Source organism: Cebus imitator, unplaced genomic scaffold, assembly GCF_001604975.1.
Source record: "Cebus imitator isolate Cc_AM_T3 unplaced genomic scaffold, Cebus_imitator-1.0 Scaffold59, whole genome shotgun sequence".
NCBI classification, from domain to species: Eukaryota; Metazoa; Chordata; class Mammalia; order Primates; family Cebidae; genus Cebus; species Cebus imitator.
Genome location: NW_016107374.1, coordinates 6,973,499 through 6,987,999, shown reverse-complemented (window position 1 = coordinate 6,987,999; position 14,501 = coordinate 6,973,499). Strand labels below are relative to the sequence as shown.

The 14,501-nt window shown below is 45.0% G+C and overlaps 1 protein-coding gene across 2 annotated transcripts in view; it reads left to right on the top strand.

Annotated features, from left to right (window-relative positions):
* The window catches only part of WSB2 (WD repeat and SOCS box containing 2), a 29,309-nt gene extending 15,134 nt beyond the window's left edge, over window positions 1-14,175 (top strand). For both annotated transcript variants that reach the window (XM_017529555.2, XM_017529557.2), the window contains exons 3-9: window positions 3,910-4,154; window positions 4,312-4,443; window positions 8,989-9,089; window positions 10,556-10,728; window positions 11,783-11,893; window positions 12,012-12,119; window positions 12,742-14,175. In XM_017529555.2, coding sequence (XP_017385044.1) covers window positions 3,910-4,154; window positions 4,312-4,443; window positions 8,989-9,089; window positions 10,556-10,728; window positions 11,783-11,893; window positions 12,012-12,119; window positions 12,742-12,904 — 1,033 coding nt within the window. In that variant the 3' untranslated portion in view covers window positions 12,905-14,175. The remainder of the gene's footprint in view (window positions 1-3,909; window positions 4,155-4,311; window positions 4,444-8,988; window positions 9,090-10,555; window positions 10,729-11,782; window positions 11,894-12,011; window positions 12,120-12,741) is intronic.
* The last annotated feature ends 326 nt before the right edge of the window (window positions 14,176-14,501 follow it).

Here is a 14,501-nt window from a genome sequence, read left to right as displayed (position 1 = left end):
AAAAAAAAAAAAAAAAAAAAAAAAAGTCTTCTAAAAGAGAATTTAGGGTACTTATATTCTAGTTAGGGTAGTTATATGTTTTTTAAAAATCATATTATGTGGTGCTTTTGATATTGAGCAAATAATTGATATTAACCAAATAATTGTACTGCTTTTTGAAATAAAGTTTTTAGAAATTTTAACTTCAGTGGAACTAAATTCTACCAATGAATCTGTCTTGCCTCATCAGTCTTTTCTCACAGTATGATCTCCCTGCTTTTCATTAACTCATCCGTTGATTCATTAGCAAACTCAAATCCAAGAGTATTTGTTGAGCGTTAGGCCAGGATACCCAAGATCTTATTTCCAGTTCCAATTCTGCCCCTGATTTTGTGACCTCAGGAAAGTTAATAACTCATAAAATGGAGATTTTAGTATCTCCTTTTAGAAAAATTAAATTTATGATATTAAAATGAAATAATAAATGTGCTTTAATTCTTTTGGACTAAAGTAGCTACAGGTGTATTCCTTAATTCAAATACAGAATTAGGGCCAGGTGTGGTGCCACATACCTGTAATCTCAGCGCTTTGGGATGCTGAGGTGGGATGGATTGCTTGAGGCCAGGAATTAGTGATTAACTTGAGCAACATAGCAAGACCCTGTCTCTGTAAAAAATTAAAAAATTAACTGGGTGTGGTGGCATGCGCCTGTAGTCCCAGCTACTCAGGAGGCTGAGATGGAAGGATCGCTTGAGCCCTGGAGTTCAAAGCTGTGATGAGCTATGATCACACCACTGTACTCCAGCCTGGGTGCCAGAGAGAGACCCTGTAGCTTCAAAAACCAAAATAAATAAAAAAAATACAGAAATCAGGATTTTATAAGAAGTAAAACAAATGTAACTGGTGGTTCCAAGCTGTCTAAACCTCTTCCCATAGCCTGCCTAAGGGCTGTTTCTCATGATGGCAAATTTGGGGGCCAGCACCAGGGCCAGAGCCAGGCAGGTCTGGACAGTCTTTGGAGAGAAAGCCGATTGAAATGACATTCATGGTCACATTCACATTGTTTTGCCAGAAAAACAAGTGTCAGCCTATATTTGGCCATTTAGACCCAGCTGTTGGCAACAACTTTTTTTTTTTTGGAGATGGAGTCTTACTCTGTCGCCCAGGCTGGAGTGAAGTTGTGCGATCTTGGCTCACTGCAACTTCTGCCTCCTGGGTTCAAGCAATTCTTCTGCCTCAGTCTCCAGAGTAGCTGAGATTATGGGCATGCACTACCATGCCATGTACCCCATCTGTAGTAATTTTTGTATTATTAGTAGAGATGGGGTTTCACCATGTTGGCCAGGCTGGTCTGAAACTCCTGACCTTAAGCGATCCGCCTGCCTCGGCCTCCCAAAGTACTGGGATTACTGGCATGAGTCACTGCGCCTGGCCAACTTTTTCTGTAAAGTAAATATTTTAGGCATTGTGGGCCATAAGGTCTCTGTCTTGACTGTTTAACCCTGGTGTCATAGTGTGAAAGCAGCCTCAGACAATACCTAACCAAATGCATGTGGCTGTGTTCCAATAAAATTCTATTGACAAGAATAAAATTCCATCATTTGCTACAACATGGATGAACCTGGGGGACTTTATTCTAAGTGAAATGAACCAGGCACAGAGAGACAAATACTGCCTCATCTCACTTATATGTAGAATCCAAAAAAGCCTTAACTCATAGAAACAGAGTAAAATGGTGGTTACTGGTGGTGGGCGAGGGAGTGGGGAGATATTGGTCAGAGGTATAAAGTTCAGCTAAGTAGGGTGAATTAAGTTCAGAAGATCTGTCGTATAGCATGGTGACTGTAGTTACTAATATGTACACTTGAAAATTGCAAAGAGAGTAGATGTTTTTGTTTTGCAGACAGGGTCTGTCTGGCTTTGTTGCCCAGGCTGGAGTGCAGTGGTGTGATCTCAGCTCACTGCAACCTCTGCCTCCTGGCTCAAGCAATCCTCCCACCTCAGCCTCTTGAGTGGCTGGGATTACAGGTGTCTGCCACCACGCCTGGCTTGTTTTAGTATTTTTAGTAGAGACAGGGTTTCACCACGTTGCCCAGGCTGGTCTCTCCTGACCTCAGGTGATCTACCTGCCTTAGCCTCCCAAATTGCTGGGATTACAGGCAACACTGTGCCCAGCCCCTCCCTTCTAATTTTATAAATGAGCTTGGTTAAAATTCTTTCATGTATTTCACCACACAATTGACAAAAATGTGATTTACTTAGAACTTTTCAGGAACATCCATAATATTGGGTTGGTGCAAAAGTAATGGTGGTAATTGCAAAATCTGCAGTTATTTTCGCACCAACTGAATACATAAAGAAGTTCAACTACATATGCATTGAGTTTAGGATTTCTCATGGGACCAGCTCTGACCTCATCCTGGCATTCAGCTTCTCATTTCCATTTCCCCCACCTTAGCCTACCAGAGTGTGGTCAGGGTCACATGGAGACCTTTGTGCTGCGTTCTGCAAACAGTAAGCTTCACATTTTCAGCTCAACCCCAGGGCTGGCCAGTGCTTGTGCCTTTGAGACATTGTTTCCTGGGTGCAGTGGTGGCCAGGGCCCCATGTTTTAGCTTATTTGGGGCTGTTTCACTGTAAGTTGAATTGTAGGAGAGGGTTGGGCCAAGAAATCTTTCAGGACAGGAAACCTCTACCCGGCCTTGTGAATTCCTTTTCTCTGTTGACTACCTTGCTGTTTGATTCTTGTGTGCATTACCATCAGGGAAGTAAATGAAAGAGCCTCATTAATCAGTTGGAACATAGTGAGTGAAGGTGAAAATTAACGTGTACCAAACAAACAGTGTTGGCAAGACAGGGGTTTATTTTCCAGCTCCTTGGGGATTTCTAAGCTAGAGAGAAGGGAACTCATCAGGCAGGAGAGTGGCAGATGGTTATTCAGGCTCTAAGTTCTGCCCCAGTTCCAAACCTACAATATGCTTTCTTACTCATGGGAAAAACTGAGTGTCTTTTTCCTTTCACTCCCCAAAACCCGAGAGAACTTTCTGAGCAAGCATGTGACTCCCTGGAGCATCTGTGATTTAGTTACCCACAAGGCAGGTCACCCCATTGCAGGGCTGTCGCAAATAGGTCGAGCCAAGGCCAGTGTAGCCCATGTTACATCAACTCTTTTTTTTTTTTTTAAGATGGAGTTTTGCTCTTGTTGCCCAGGCTGGAGTGCAGTGGTGTGATCTTGGCTCACTGCACACCCCCCCAATCCCCCAGGTTCAAACAATTGCTCCTGCCTTAGCCTCCCAAGTAGCTGGGTTTACAGGCCTCCCACCACCATGCCCACCTAATATTTTTTTGTATTTTAGTAGAGATGGGGTTTCAGCATGTTGGCCAGGCTGGTCTTGAACTCCAGACCTCAGGTGATCCGCCCTCCTTGGCCTTGCAAAGTGCTGGGATTACAGTCGTGAGCCACCGTGTCTGGCCTACATTAGCTCTTAAAAAGAAGCAGAAAAGTCACAGCAGATTGCACCAAAGGCCAGCTTGTTTCTAGGATTTAAAGTCTTACGTGGCCAGGCGGGGTGGCTCATGCCAGTAATCCCAGCACTTCAGGAGGCCAGGGTGGGCAGATCACTCGAGCTCAGGAGTTCAAGACCAGCCTGGGCAAACTGACAAAACTCCATCCCTACAAAAAATACAAACAAAGTTAACTGAACCTAGTAGCACATGCCTGTAGTTCCAGCTACTTGGTGGGGTCTGAGGCAGGAGGATCAGTTGAGCAGGGAGGTCAAGGCTGCAGTGAGCCATTATCGTGTCACTGCATTCCAGCTTGGGTGACAGACCCTTCCCTCCATTCCCCAGGACTCTTAGATGTCCCAGAATGAAAAGTTGATAGACTTGGTAACAATGGCAGACTCATTAAGAAACCTCTGCTTCCCCCAGCATCCCTAAAGGGTTTGAAGCCAAAAGCCGAAGTAGCAAAAATGAGACGAAAGGGCGGGGCAGCCCAAAAGAGAAGACGCTGGACTGTGGTCAGATTGTCTGGGGGTTGGCCTTCAGCCCGTGGCCTTCCCCACCCAGCAGGAAGCTCTGGGCACGCCACCACCCCCAAGTGCCCGATGTCTCTTGCCTGGTCCTTGCTACGGGACTCAACGATGGGCAGATTAAGATCTGGGAGGTGCAGACAGGTAGGTCATTTGGCTGGCACAGGGTTCTGGGAGGCTCGGGTGCATGTTCTGACCATGTCGCCTCCCTGCCCCACTCATGTTGCCCAAGGGGTGTGGTCGTGGCAGGCACACCTCGTACCACCTCTCTGGCTGACTGAGTCCCCTGCTCCCACGCCAGGGCTCCTGCTTTTGAATCTTTCCGGCCACCAAGATGTCGTGAGGGATCTGAGCTTCACACCCAGTGGCAGTTTGATTTTGGTCTCCGCATCACGGGATAAGACTCTTCGCATCTGGGACCTGAATAAACACGGTATGGGAGGTGAAGGAACTACTTGGCAATTCCAAAAATACTGTATTTGCTTTCTTTGTTTTACCAGTGTCATTTTAATCTAAAACAGTGTTTCTTGATATTTTTTTCTGTGATTGCCCCTTAAGGAGCCTTTTTAGACAGTTTTTTTTCGAATCGCTCCTGTCTGCCCCAAAGATAATATTGTACCAAAGAGAGTTTAATACCAAACATATAATGTGTGTCTATTTAGGATATTTTAATGCTAAAGATATATTGCATATCTACTTAGGTGCTGAATGCATATCTATGCTTTACATGTAAAAAAATGTAAGATTTTTTTTGGCTACCAAGAACTAGTTTTTACCCTCTTGGGGTGAATTGCCCCTGTTAAAAATATTTGATCTAGAACAGGTTTTCTCATCGGCACTATGGATATTTTGGGCTGGATAACCCTTTGTTGTGGGCTCTCCTGTGCATTCTAAGACACTGAGCAGCATGCCTGGCCTCTTCTCTTTTGATGCCAGGAGCATCCTCTCCAGTTGTGACAAGCAGAAATGTCCCCATGTCCTGTGAAGGGCAAGGTCTCCCCAGGTTGAGAACCACTGATCTAGAAGTCCCTGTTGGGCGCCTCCTGTGAGAAACAGAGACTTTCTTTTTGAAGCAGACTCTAAGCCTAGAATAATTCTCTAAGGCTATAGGGTGTCAGGTTTTGTGAAATTCTGCCTTGAGCGAACTATATATGGGGGTGGCCCAGTAAGGAATTCTATACATCTCTGGTTTGATCCTTAACTAGAAAGGTGACATAAGAGGCCAGGTGTGGTGGCTCATGCCTGTAATCCCAGCACTTTGGGAGGCCTAGGTGGGTGGATCACTTGAGGTCAGGAGTTCCAGACCAGCCTGGCCAACATAGTGAAACCCCATTTCTACTAAAAAATACAAAAATTAGCTGGGTGTGGTGATGGGCGCCTGTAGTTTCAGCTACCTGGGAAGCTGAGGCAGGAGAATTGCTCGAATCCAGGAGGCGGAAGTTGCAGTGAGCCGAGATAGCACCATTGCACTCCCTGGGTGGCAGAGCGAGACTCTGTCTCAAAAAAAAAAAAAAAAGAACGGTGACATAAGAAAGGGGAATTTATTTCAACGCTGTAATGCCATTTTCCCATCCCTCCAGCCCCTGGATGGATCTCAGGGGCTGGAGGGATTGGAGGGTCATGAAGAAACCACTCGTCCCCATGGTGTAAAGGCACTGGCACTCTCTCCCAAGCTATGACCATCCAGCTCCACACAGCCAGGGGAGGGACCTTTCTCCTGCCCTCTTAGCAATCAGCCTGAAAATTTGTGTCTTAGGCAGCTCAGGCTGGAAATGCCCGAGACTGGGTGGCTTAAACAACAGACATTTATTTCTCACAGTTCTGAAGGTTGTGAAGGCCATGATTGAGGTGCTAGTAGTTTTGGTGTCTGTGAGCACCTGCTGCCTGGCTTGTAAACAGTCACCTTCTCTCTGTATGCTCATCTGGCAGAGAGATCTCTCTCTCTCTGTCAAGTCTCTTCTTCTAAGGGCACTAATCCCATTCCTGAGGCTCCACCCTCATGACCTATCGACTTCTTAAAAGTCCCACCTCCTAATATCATCACATTGGGGATTAGGGCTTTATGTGTAGGGGACACATTTAATCCATAGCAGCTTGTCAAATAAACTAAGGTGGTGCATGTAGTATCCTCATCTGAAGACATCTGATCACCAACATAACTCTAGGTGGTTTCTTTTTTTTTTCTTTTTTGAGACAGAGTCTTTGTCACCCAGGTTATTGTGCAGTGGCACGGCCTCAGCTCACGACAACCTCTGCCTCCCAGGTTGAAGCGATTCTTGCGTCTTAGCCTCCCAAGTAGCTGGGACTACAGGCATGAGCCATCACACCCAACTAATTTTTTGTATTTTTAGTAGACATATGGTTTCACTGTGTTGGGCAGGCTGGTCTCAAACTCCTGACTTCAAGTGATCTGCCTGCATTGGCCTCCCAAAGTGCTGGGATTACAGGCGTGAGGTACCATGCCTGGCCTACTTTAGGTGGTTTCTGCCCAGTACTGTGGAACCTGTAATCACACAGTCTGAGGTACTGCTGATCAGGACAGCTTCTTCAAGGTAGTGCCCCCACCCTTTTTTTTTTTTTTTTTTTTGAGATAGTCTTGCTCTTGCTCTGTTGCTCGGGCTGGAGTGTAGTGGCACGACCTCAGCTCATTGCAACCTCTGCTTCCCGGGTTCAAGCAATCTTGTATCAATCGAGAATCCGAGGTTTAAGCAATTCTTGTACCTCAGCCTCCCGGGCAGCTGGGATTACAGGTGTGCTCCATTACGCCTGGCTGATTCTCATATTTTTAGTAGAGACAGAGTTTCACCATGTTGGCTAGGCTGGTCTTGTACTCCTGACCTCAAGTGATCCACCCACCTCAGCCTCCCAAAGTGCTGGGATTATAGGCATGAGGTACCGCGCTCAGCTGGTAGTGCCTTTCTAAATGCTGGCTTAATGCGTGTACTGAGGCAGCTTGCCATCATCTCAGGAAGGTCAATGCAGTGGCTCTGGAAATCACTTGATGATTTGGAAGGAAAGACCAAGTGAGAGTGACTGAGGGTGGACGGGATGGAGTAGGCCAATTATGAGAGCTTTTCAACTAGAGGAGGGGAATAAAGTTGTGCTCCCAGCTGCCAGGCGCTGCTCCACTGACCTGACATGCCTTAATTTATTCAGTACTCACAGCACCCTGAGATTTGACAGCTGAAGAAACCATGATTGACCTTTATTTTTTTGAGACAGAGTCTCACTGTGTTGCCCAGGCTGGAGTGCAATGCTGCGAACTCGGCTTATTGCAACCTCTGCCTCCTGGGCTCAAGTGATCCTCCTGCCTCAGTCTCCCGAGTAGCTGGGACTGCAGGCACCGTGACGAACTTTTAAAAAATATTAATGAAAGCACTTTTGGAGGCCAAGACGGGCAGATCACTTGAGGTTAGGAGTTCAAGTCCAGCCTAGCCAACATGGTGAAACCCCGGCTTTACTAAAAGTAGATAAAAATTAGCCAGGTGTGATGGCAGTTGCCTGTACTCTGTGCTACTCAGGAGGCTGAGGCAGGAGAATCACTTGAACCTGGGAGGCAGAGGTTGCAGTGAGCCGAGATTGTGCCATTGCATTCCAGCCTGGGCAACAGAACAATATTCTGTCTCTAAATAAATAAATAAAATAAAAGCAAATAATATTAATTTTTATAGATCCATACATCCACATAAACTTCAATAAATTCATATATATGACCACATATAGGCTTTTAAAATTCTTTTTTCTTCTTTCTTGCTTGGCTCTTTCCTTCCCAGTTGTCTCTCTTGCCCTTCCTGCTGTCGTCATCCTCCCCTCTTCCCCTGCGTCCTGGTACCCCGTGTTAGGAGCCTAGTAAATATCCTTGCATATTTTTCTACTTGTATAATCATGCGCACACACATGCTTGCATTCATGGGTTTTGGGTCATTGTTTCGCAAAAATGGAATCGTATATCTTAATGTTTTTTTCTTGTATCTTGCATTTTTCATTAAACGGTACCCCATGGAAAATCTGTCTCTAATTGCAACTACATTAATGGGGTAGATATACCACCATTTATTCATCCATCCCCTATATGGATGGGCATTTTAAAAAAAAAAAAAAAGCAAGAGCTAGAGAGATGGTGAGTCACCCTGGGTTATGTGCTGAGTTAGCAGGGGAGCCAGGATTCAACTAGAACCTGTGCCCCTAATGACTCCACACTGCTGCTCATCTGAACATCCTGGCAGGGTTGGGAGGGTGACAGTCTGAAGCAAGAGCCTAGTGACTACAGGGAAACCATTACAAAGTTTAAATGAGGGAGAACTGAAGATAAGCACTCTCTCAAAATAGGGAAGGATGCTTCAGGGTACTTCAGATAGTTGGGGAATCTAAAAAGAACATTCTCTGCTATCAAATGGTCCCTTTCATATGGTTTCCTATGAGGAAACCTTTAAGGCAATTCAAGATTATATTTAAAAAGTGATCAATACCCAAGGTCAGGTGTTTGAGACCAGCCTAGCCAACATGGTGAAATCCTGTCTCTACTAAAAGTAAAAAATTAGCTGGGTGTGGTGGCACACACCTGAAATCCCTGCTCAGGAGGCTGAGGCAGGAGAATTGCTTAAACCTGGGAGGTGGAGGTTGCAACGAGCCAAGAATGCACCATTGCACTCTAGCCTGGCGACAGAGCAAGACTCCATTTAAAAAAAAAATTGTACCCCTCTGCCCTACTACTGATCTTGTAGATTGTATTGAAGCTATAGGTAGTAGTTTCCTTGGGGAATTAGAATATCATATTCACAGATTACGGTTGTTTAAATGACAAATCTGGTCCTATTTCTTACTCTGAATCAAAAATTGGACCCTTGGGCCCAGCTGATAGGAGCCGATGTGTATACTGGGCAGGGGGACCATTACCACCCCAGTTCTCCCAGTTCTCCAGTCTTCCTGCTTTGTTGTTTTGAGGGTTGGCTCACCGTTTGCTTCTTTTTCCTGCCAGGTAAACAGATTCAAGTGTTATCGGGCCACCTGCAGTGGGTTTACTGCTGTTCCATCTCCCCAGACTGCAGCATGCTGTGCTCTGCAGCTGGAGAGAAGTCGGTGAGTCTCCAGCATTATTGCTTTAATTCACTGAGACATGGAGGTCTGAAGTGGTGGCCTGGTGTGTGTGAGGGAAGATAACCAAGCGTTCTCAAAATCATCCGCAGATCCACCCCAATGGAAGGCATGTTGATAGGCCGTGGCCACCACCTGCAAAACTCCCTTTTGATTTGCACTTTGACATGAGCCCAAAGATAGGAGGGATTTGGAAACAGATTGCTCCTATCATCAGAAGGCTGCTTCCCTTTACAAATAGGAAGACGATTGCTTTTTAAATGTATTTTCTTCTTGAAGTCTGAGATTTTAAAAGTTGCAGCCCACATGTGAATCCAAATTTCCTTTGAACCATCACATTTGAATCCATCGAATTCGGATTTCCAATTCAAATCATGTCAGTGCAGTTACTTGTTGAACATTGTCCTGAGATCCTGTTAATTGAAAACAACAAACAGGTATTAGATATCTAAGAACACTTTGGGAGCAGTTGGTTTGAATTTTGCGTTGCATTGAACCACTTGCTGTGACTGAAGGGAAGGTGGAGAGCTCATCATTTGGTACAGCCCAGGTGGTTCATCATTCATTTGTGGTTTGGAACTATGAGGGCTTTCTTAAAGGAATGAAAACAAAATCCTCTTAATCCTTCTCACAAAGGTTTAAAGTGATGAGCTAGGTCAGAGGCACAGTCTTGGGACAGGTTTCTGTGGTTGGCAAACAAGGTGGGGGTGTCAAATGGCTTGGCAGGCTGCCACTACTTTGTGGGGTGGCCCAAGTTCACATCTGATCCTTTAAAAAAAAAATTTGATGCAGTCTTACTCTTTCGCCCAAGCTGGAGTGCAGTGAGGTGATCTCAGCTCACTGCAACCTCCACCTCCCAGGCTCAAGTGATTCTTGTGCCTCAGCCTCCTAAATAGCTGGGCTTACAGGCGTGCACCACTATGCTTGGTTAATTTTTGTACAGTAGAGATGGAGTTTTGCCATGTTGGCCAGACTGGTCTCGAACTCCTGTCCTCAAGTGATCTGCCCACCTTGGCCTCCCAAAGTGCTGAGATTACAGGTGTGAGCCATCGTGCCTGGCCACTGACATTTATTTTTAAGTGGAATAGATAGCACGTGGCTCAGGTCTTAATCAGTATGTACTACCCTGTTGGTAAACATGACTCAGCAGCAGACTCAGAAGTCTCTATACATGTGTTTCAGCTGGGTCTTCCTAAGGCCGGCCTGGTTTATTGTCCTTTATAGTGAGCTCCTTGAGCATGTCCATTGGTTTAAATCCTCCAGAATCCAGACCAATTACCTTGTTTAAACTGTAAGACATGTTCTAGTAGAGCTGTAGAAAAGGGATAGAGAATCATCTTCACCTGGCCGCGGGGCCTGCGCAGGGAATGGTGGTGGTGCCTTTCCCTCCCTCCATTGGAGTCCCAAGCACTTTGCTTCTGCCCTAACAAGGCACTTGTTACTTTCCACAGGTCTTTCTATGGAGCATGCGGTCCTACACGTTAATTCGGAAGCTAGAGGGCCATCAAAGCAGTGTTGTCTCTTGTGACTTCTCCCCCGACTCTGCCTTGCTTGTCACAGCTTCTTACGATACCAATGTGATTATGTGGGACCCCTACACTGGCGAAAGGCTGAGGTCACTCCAGTAAGGACTGAATCCCTGCTATGACTTTTTTGTGGGGGGACTGATGAGAAACCTGCCTGGGATTAGACATTTCTCTTTTAGAGTCTGGGACATGGAAGGGAACAAGCTGATAAAAAGGCGGCACAGTGAGTCTCTTTTTCTTTCTTTCTTTTTTTTTTTTTTTTTTTTTTGAGACAGGAGTCTTGCTCTGTCACCCAGGCTGGAGTGCAGTGGTGCAATCTTGGATCACTGCAACCTCCACCTAACAGGTTCAAGTGATTCTCCTGCCTCAGCCTCCTGAGTAGCTGGGACTACAAGTGTGTGCCACCATGCCCGGCTAATTTTTGTATTTTTAGTAGAGACGGGGTTTCATCATGTTGGTCAGGCTGGTCTCGAACTCCTGACCTCAGGTGATCCACCCACCGCGGTCTCCTAAAGTGCTGGGATCACAGCATGAGCCACTGCATCTGGCCTGGTTCTTCATTCCTTCTTGTGATGCATTGTCAATTAAGCCCTCTCAATTAGCTCTGAGTGTCTTTCAGTCTCCCGATTCGGCTGTGTGTACTTCTTTGGAATCAGCATTATGAAACCTCAATATGACTCTTTATTTCCATTTACTAATAACCGTAGTAACAAGTTCAGAAAGAGCCTCTTCTCGAAACTGTGCTTTCCAAAATGAGTTTCATGTTCTGACAAACTTGGTCTCCTTTTTCCTTTTGTCTCTGTTGTTTCATGAAGCAAATAATCGGCAGTCCTATAATTATCATGTATCTTAGCCTAAAAAAGACTTGCAGTTTCTACTGTGGCATTAACGTGAGAGCTGACCTACTTTGCATAAGCAAATTAGCACAAGGAAGTGTTAGTAACCCTGCAGCCCCTCCACAGGACACCTGGAGCCTTCTGAGATGCGCTTTTTTTCCTAGTGTGTAAAATCCCAAGCTTTTCCACAAGGGGCACACAATGCATCTTGAGCCCTTTGGTGGCCAGGGCAGTTTGGCTTCCTGCCTGGGGTGACGATGGAGGGTAGAGAGCAGCCATCACTCCAGGCCTGCCATCCTGTTTCTTTCCTTCTCAGCCACACCCAGGTTGACCCCGCCATGGACGACAGTGATGTCCACATTAGCTCACTGAGATCTGTGTGCTTCTCTCCGGAAGGCTTGTACCTTGCCACGGTGGCAGATGACAGGTAACGAAGGGAACTCTCTTTATGTGGCCCCAGCAAGTGCTTGCAAGTAATGGCAGCAAGGCCCTCCTGGTCTGGCCCTGGGTCAGCTAATGTGTGGGTGTTCTTTCTCCCCATCCAGACTCCTCAGGATCTGGGCCCTGGAATTGAAAACTCCAATTGCGTTTGCTCCTATGACCAATGGTCTTTGCTGCACATTTTTTCCACATGGTGGAGTCATTGCCACAGGGTATGTATCTTAGCTGAACAGATGGGTGGTGGTTTCTGCTGAGTATATCATGTAGCTTTTTAAGGAAGGAAACCATCTAGAATTTTCTTGCCTATGAGGATACCTTTAAAGCAATTCAAGATTATATAAAACTCAAATGATCGATTCCGCTAATACAGTGTGCCATTTTCTCTGAATATTTAAACTAAATGTAATTAAAGACCTGTAAGTCATGCCACCTAATGGGCCAGGTTCACAAAGGAGAATAAAATTGAGATGATGCATAATATATGGGAAACCATTTAGGGCTAAAAGACCACTTTACAGGTAACATCTGTAATTCAGTAGGTGGCACTCTTCTCTCTACTACTTTTGAAGTAACAGTGGTCAGATTTAGAAAGGACTGTGCGGAGAGAGAGCACTTTGGTATCAAAGGTGTCTTGAGTGTTTATCATCCTATCAGCAGCCTTAATTATTCAGCAGCACAACTTTTACATCCATTTCCACGGTCAGGATTACACATTTCACTTTCTGAAGTCTCCTCCTCTTTCCAGTCAAAGTAGAAATATTAATATCCATCACAATGAAAACATGAATATCCAAGTTCTGTCTTAACACAGCATCGGTTTCTGTTTCATTTCAGGACAAGAGATGGCCACGTCCAGTTCTGGACAGCTCCTAGGGTCCTGTCCTCACTGAAGCACTTATGCCGGAAAGCCCTCCGAAGCTTCCTAACAACTTACCAAGTCCTAGCACTGCCAATCCCCAAGAAAATGAAAGAGTTCCTCACATACAGGACTTTTTAAGCAATGCCACATCTTATGTATCTTTGTAACAGGATAAATCTGCCTGGCAAAGGAGTTGTTAGAATAATGGGCCAAACATCTGGTCTTGGATTGAAATAGCATTTCTTCGGGATTGTGAATAGAATGTAGCAAAACCAGATTCCAGTGTACTAGTCATGGATCTTTCTCTCCCTGGCATGTGAAAGTCAGTCTTAGAGGAGGAGATTCCACTTGTGCGGCAACAGAGCCTTACCTTAAATCTTCATTCCAGTTACAAACAGCAAGTGTTGAACTCTTTCTAGTCGTTTTGATTCAAAGTGCAGTTGTTTTGATTCTATAAGTAAGTGGGCCTCCAGAGCCTCTCCAGTGGCAGAGCAGTTCATACTCCCTCCACTGGGAAGGATGGCCCCTGCCTAGTACCTGTCCTTGTGTTTCTGATGCAGTGGTAGCATTGGTTCAGGTTCTCTCCTGCTGTGGTCAGTTGCTTTGACATTGGCCAAAGTGCTTTTCTTCTTGGGCTCCCTTCTGACCTGCAGGACAGTTTTCCTGGAGCCATTTGGTATGAGTTATTAATTTAGCTTAACTAAATTACAGGGGAATCAGAGACTGTGCTCCTGGCTGATCCAGACACTATTACTGGCTTTTTTTTTTTTTTTTTTTTAATGGTGTGCATGTGCAGGAGATGACAAATTTGTATGTCAGATTATACAAGGATGTATTCTTAAACTGCATGACTATTCAGATGGCTACTGAGTTATCAGTGGCCATTTATTAGCAACATATTTATTTGTATTTTCTCAACAGATGTTAAGGTACAACTGTGTTTTTCTCGATATCTAAAAACCATAGTACTTAAATTGAACAGTTGCAAAGATGTCTTAATTGTGTAAAGAATTGGTGTTATGACTTAGGTGATACTCTTATGTATGAGATCTGTCTCTGCTGTTTAACTTCATTGGATTAATCAGCTGGTTTCAACTCTACCGCGAAACAAAAATAGCTCCTTAAAAGTACTGTTCTCCTTCAGTGGCATGTAGTTATCTAATCAAGACACCTCATTCAAACAAAATCTGCCTTAGGAAAGTTTAATATATTTTAAATTATTTTAAAAGAGATACAACATCTTATTCTTTAGCTTTCTTAATCGGTGCTTTATGGAGGCCAGTGTAACGTTACATGACTTGTAGAGAAAGTTGAGGAATTTCCTCTACCACCTTTGTTGCTTGAAGAAAAACATTTCTTTTCAAAATGAGAGGCTTTCATTGAAGGAAAGAAAAAAACAGTTAAAAGCTTTTGGCTCTGTTTCATTTTTTTCCCATTAAGAAAAAAAAAATCCCCTTTTCAAACAAGCAGGGCTGGGCGTGATGGCACATGCCTGTAATCCCAGCACTTTGGGAGGCTGAGGTGGGAGAATTGCTTGAGTCCAGGAGTTCAAGATCAGCCTGAGCAACAGAGTGAGATGAGACCCCGCCTCTATTAAAAAAAAAAATTAGCCAAAAAACTTAGCCGGGTGTGGTAGTGGTGTGCACCTGTAGCCCCAGCTACTCAGGAGGCTGAGGTGGGAGGATGGCTTGAGACTAAGCCATTGAGGCTGCCGTGAGCCATGCAGTGGAGCCGT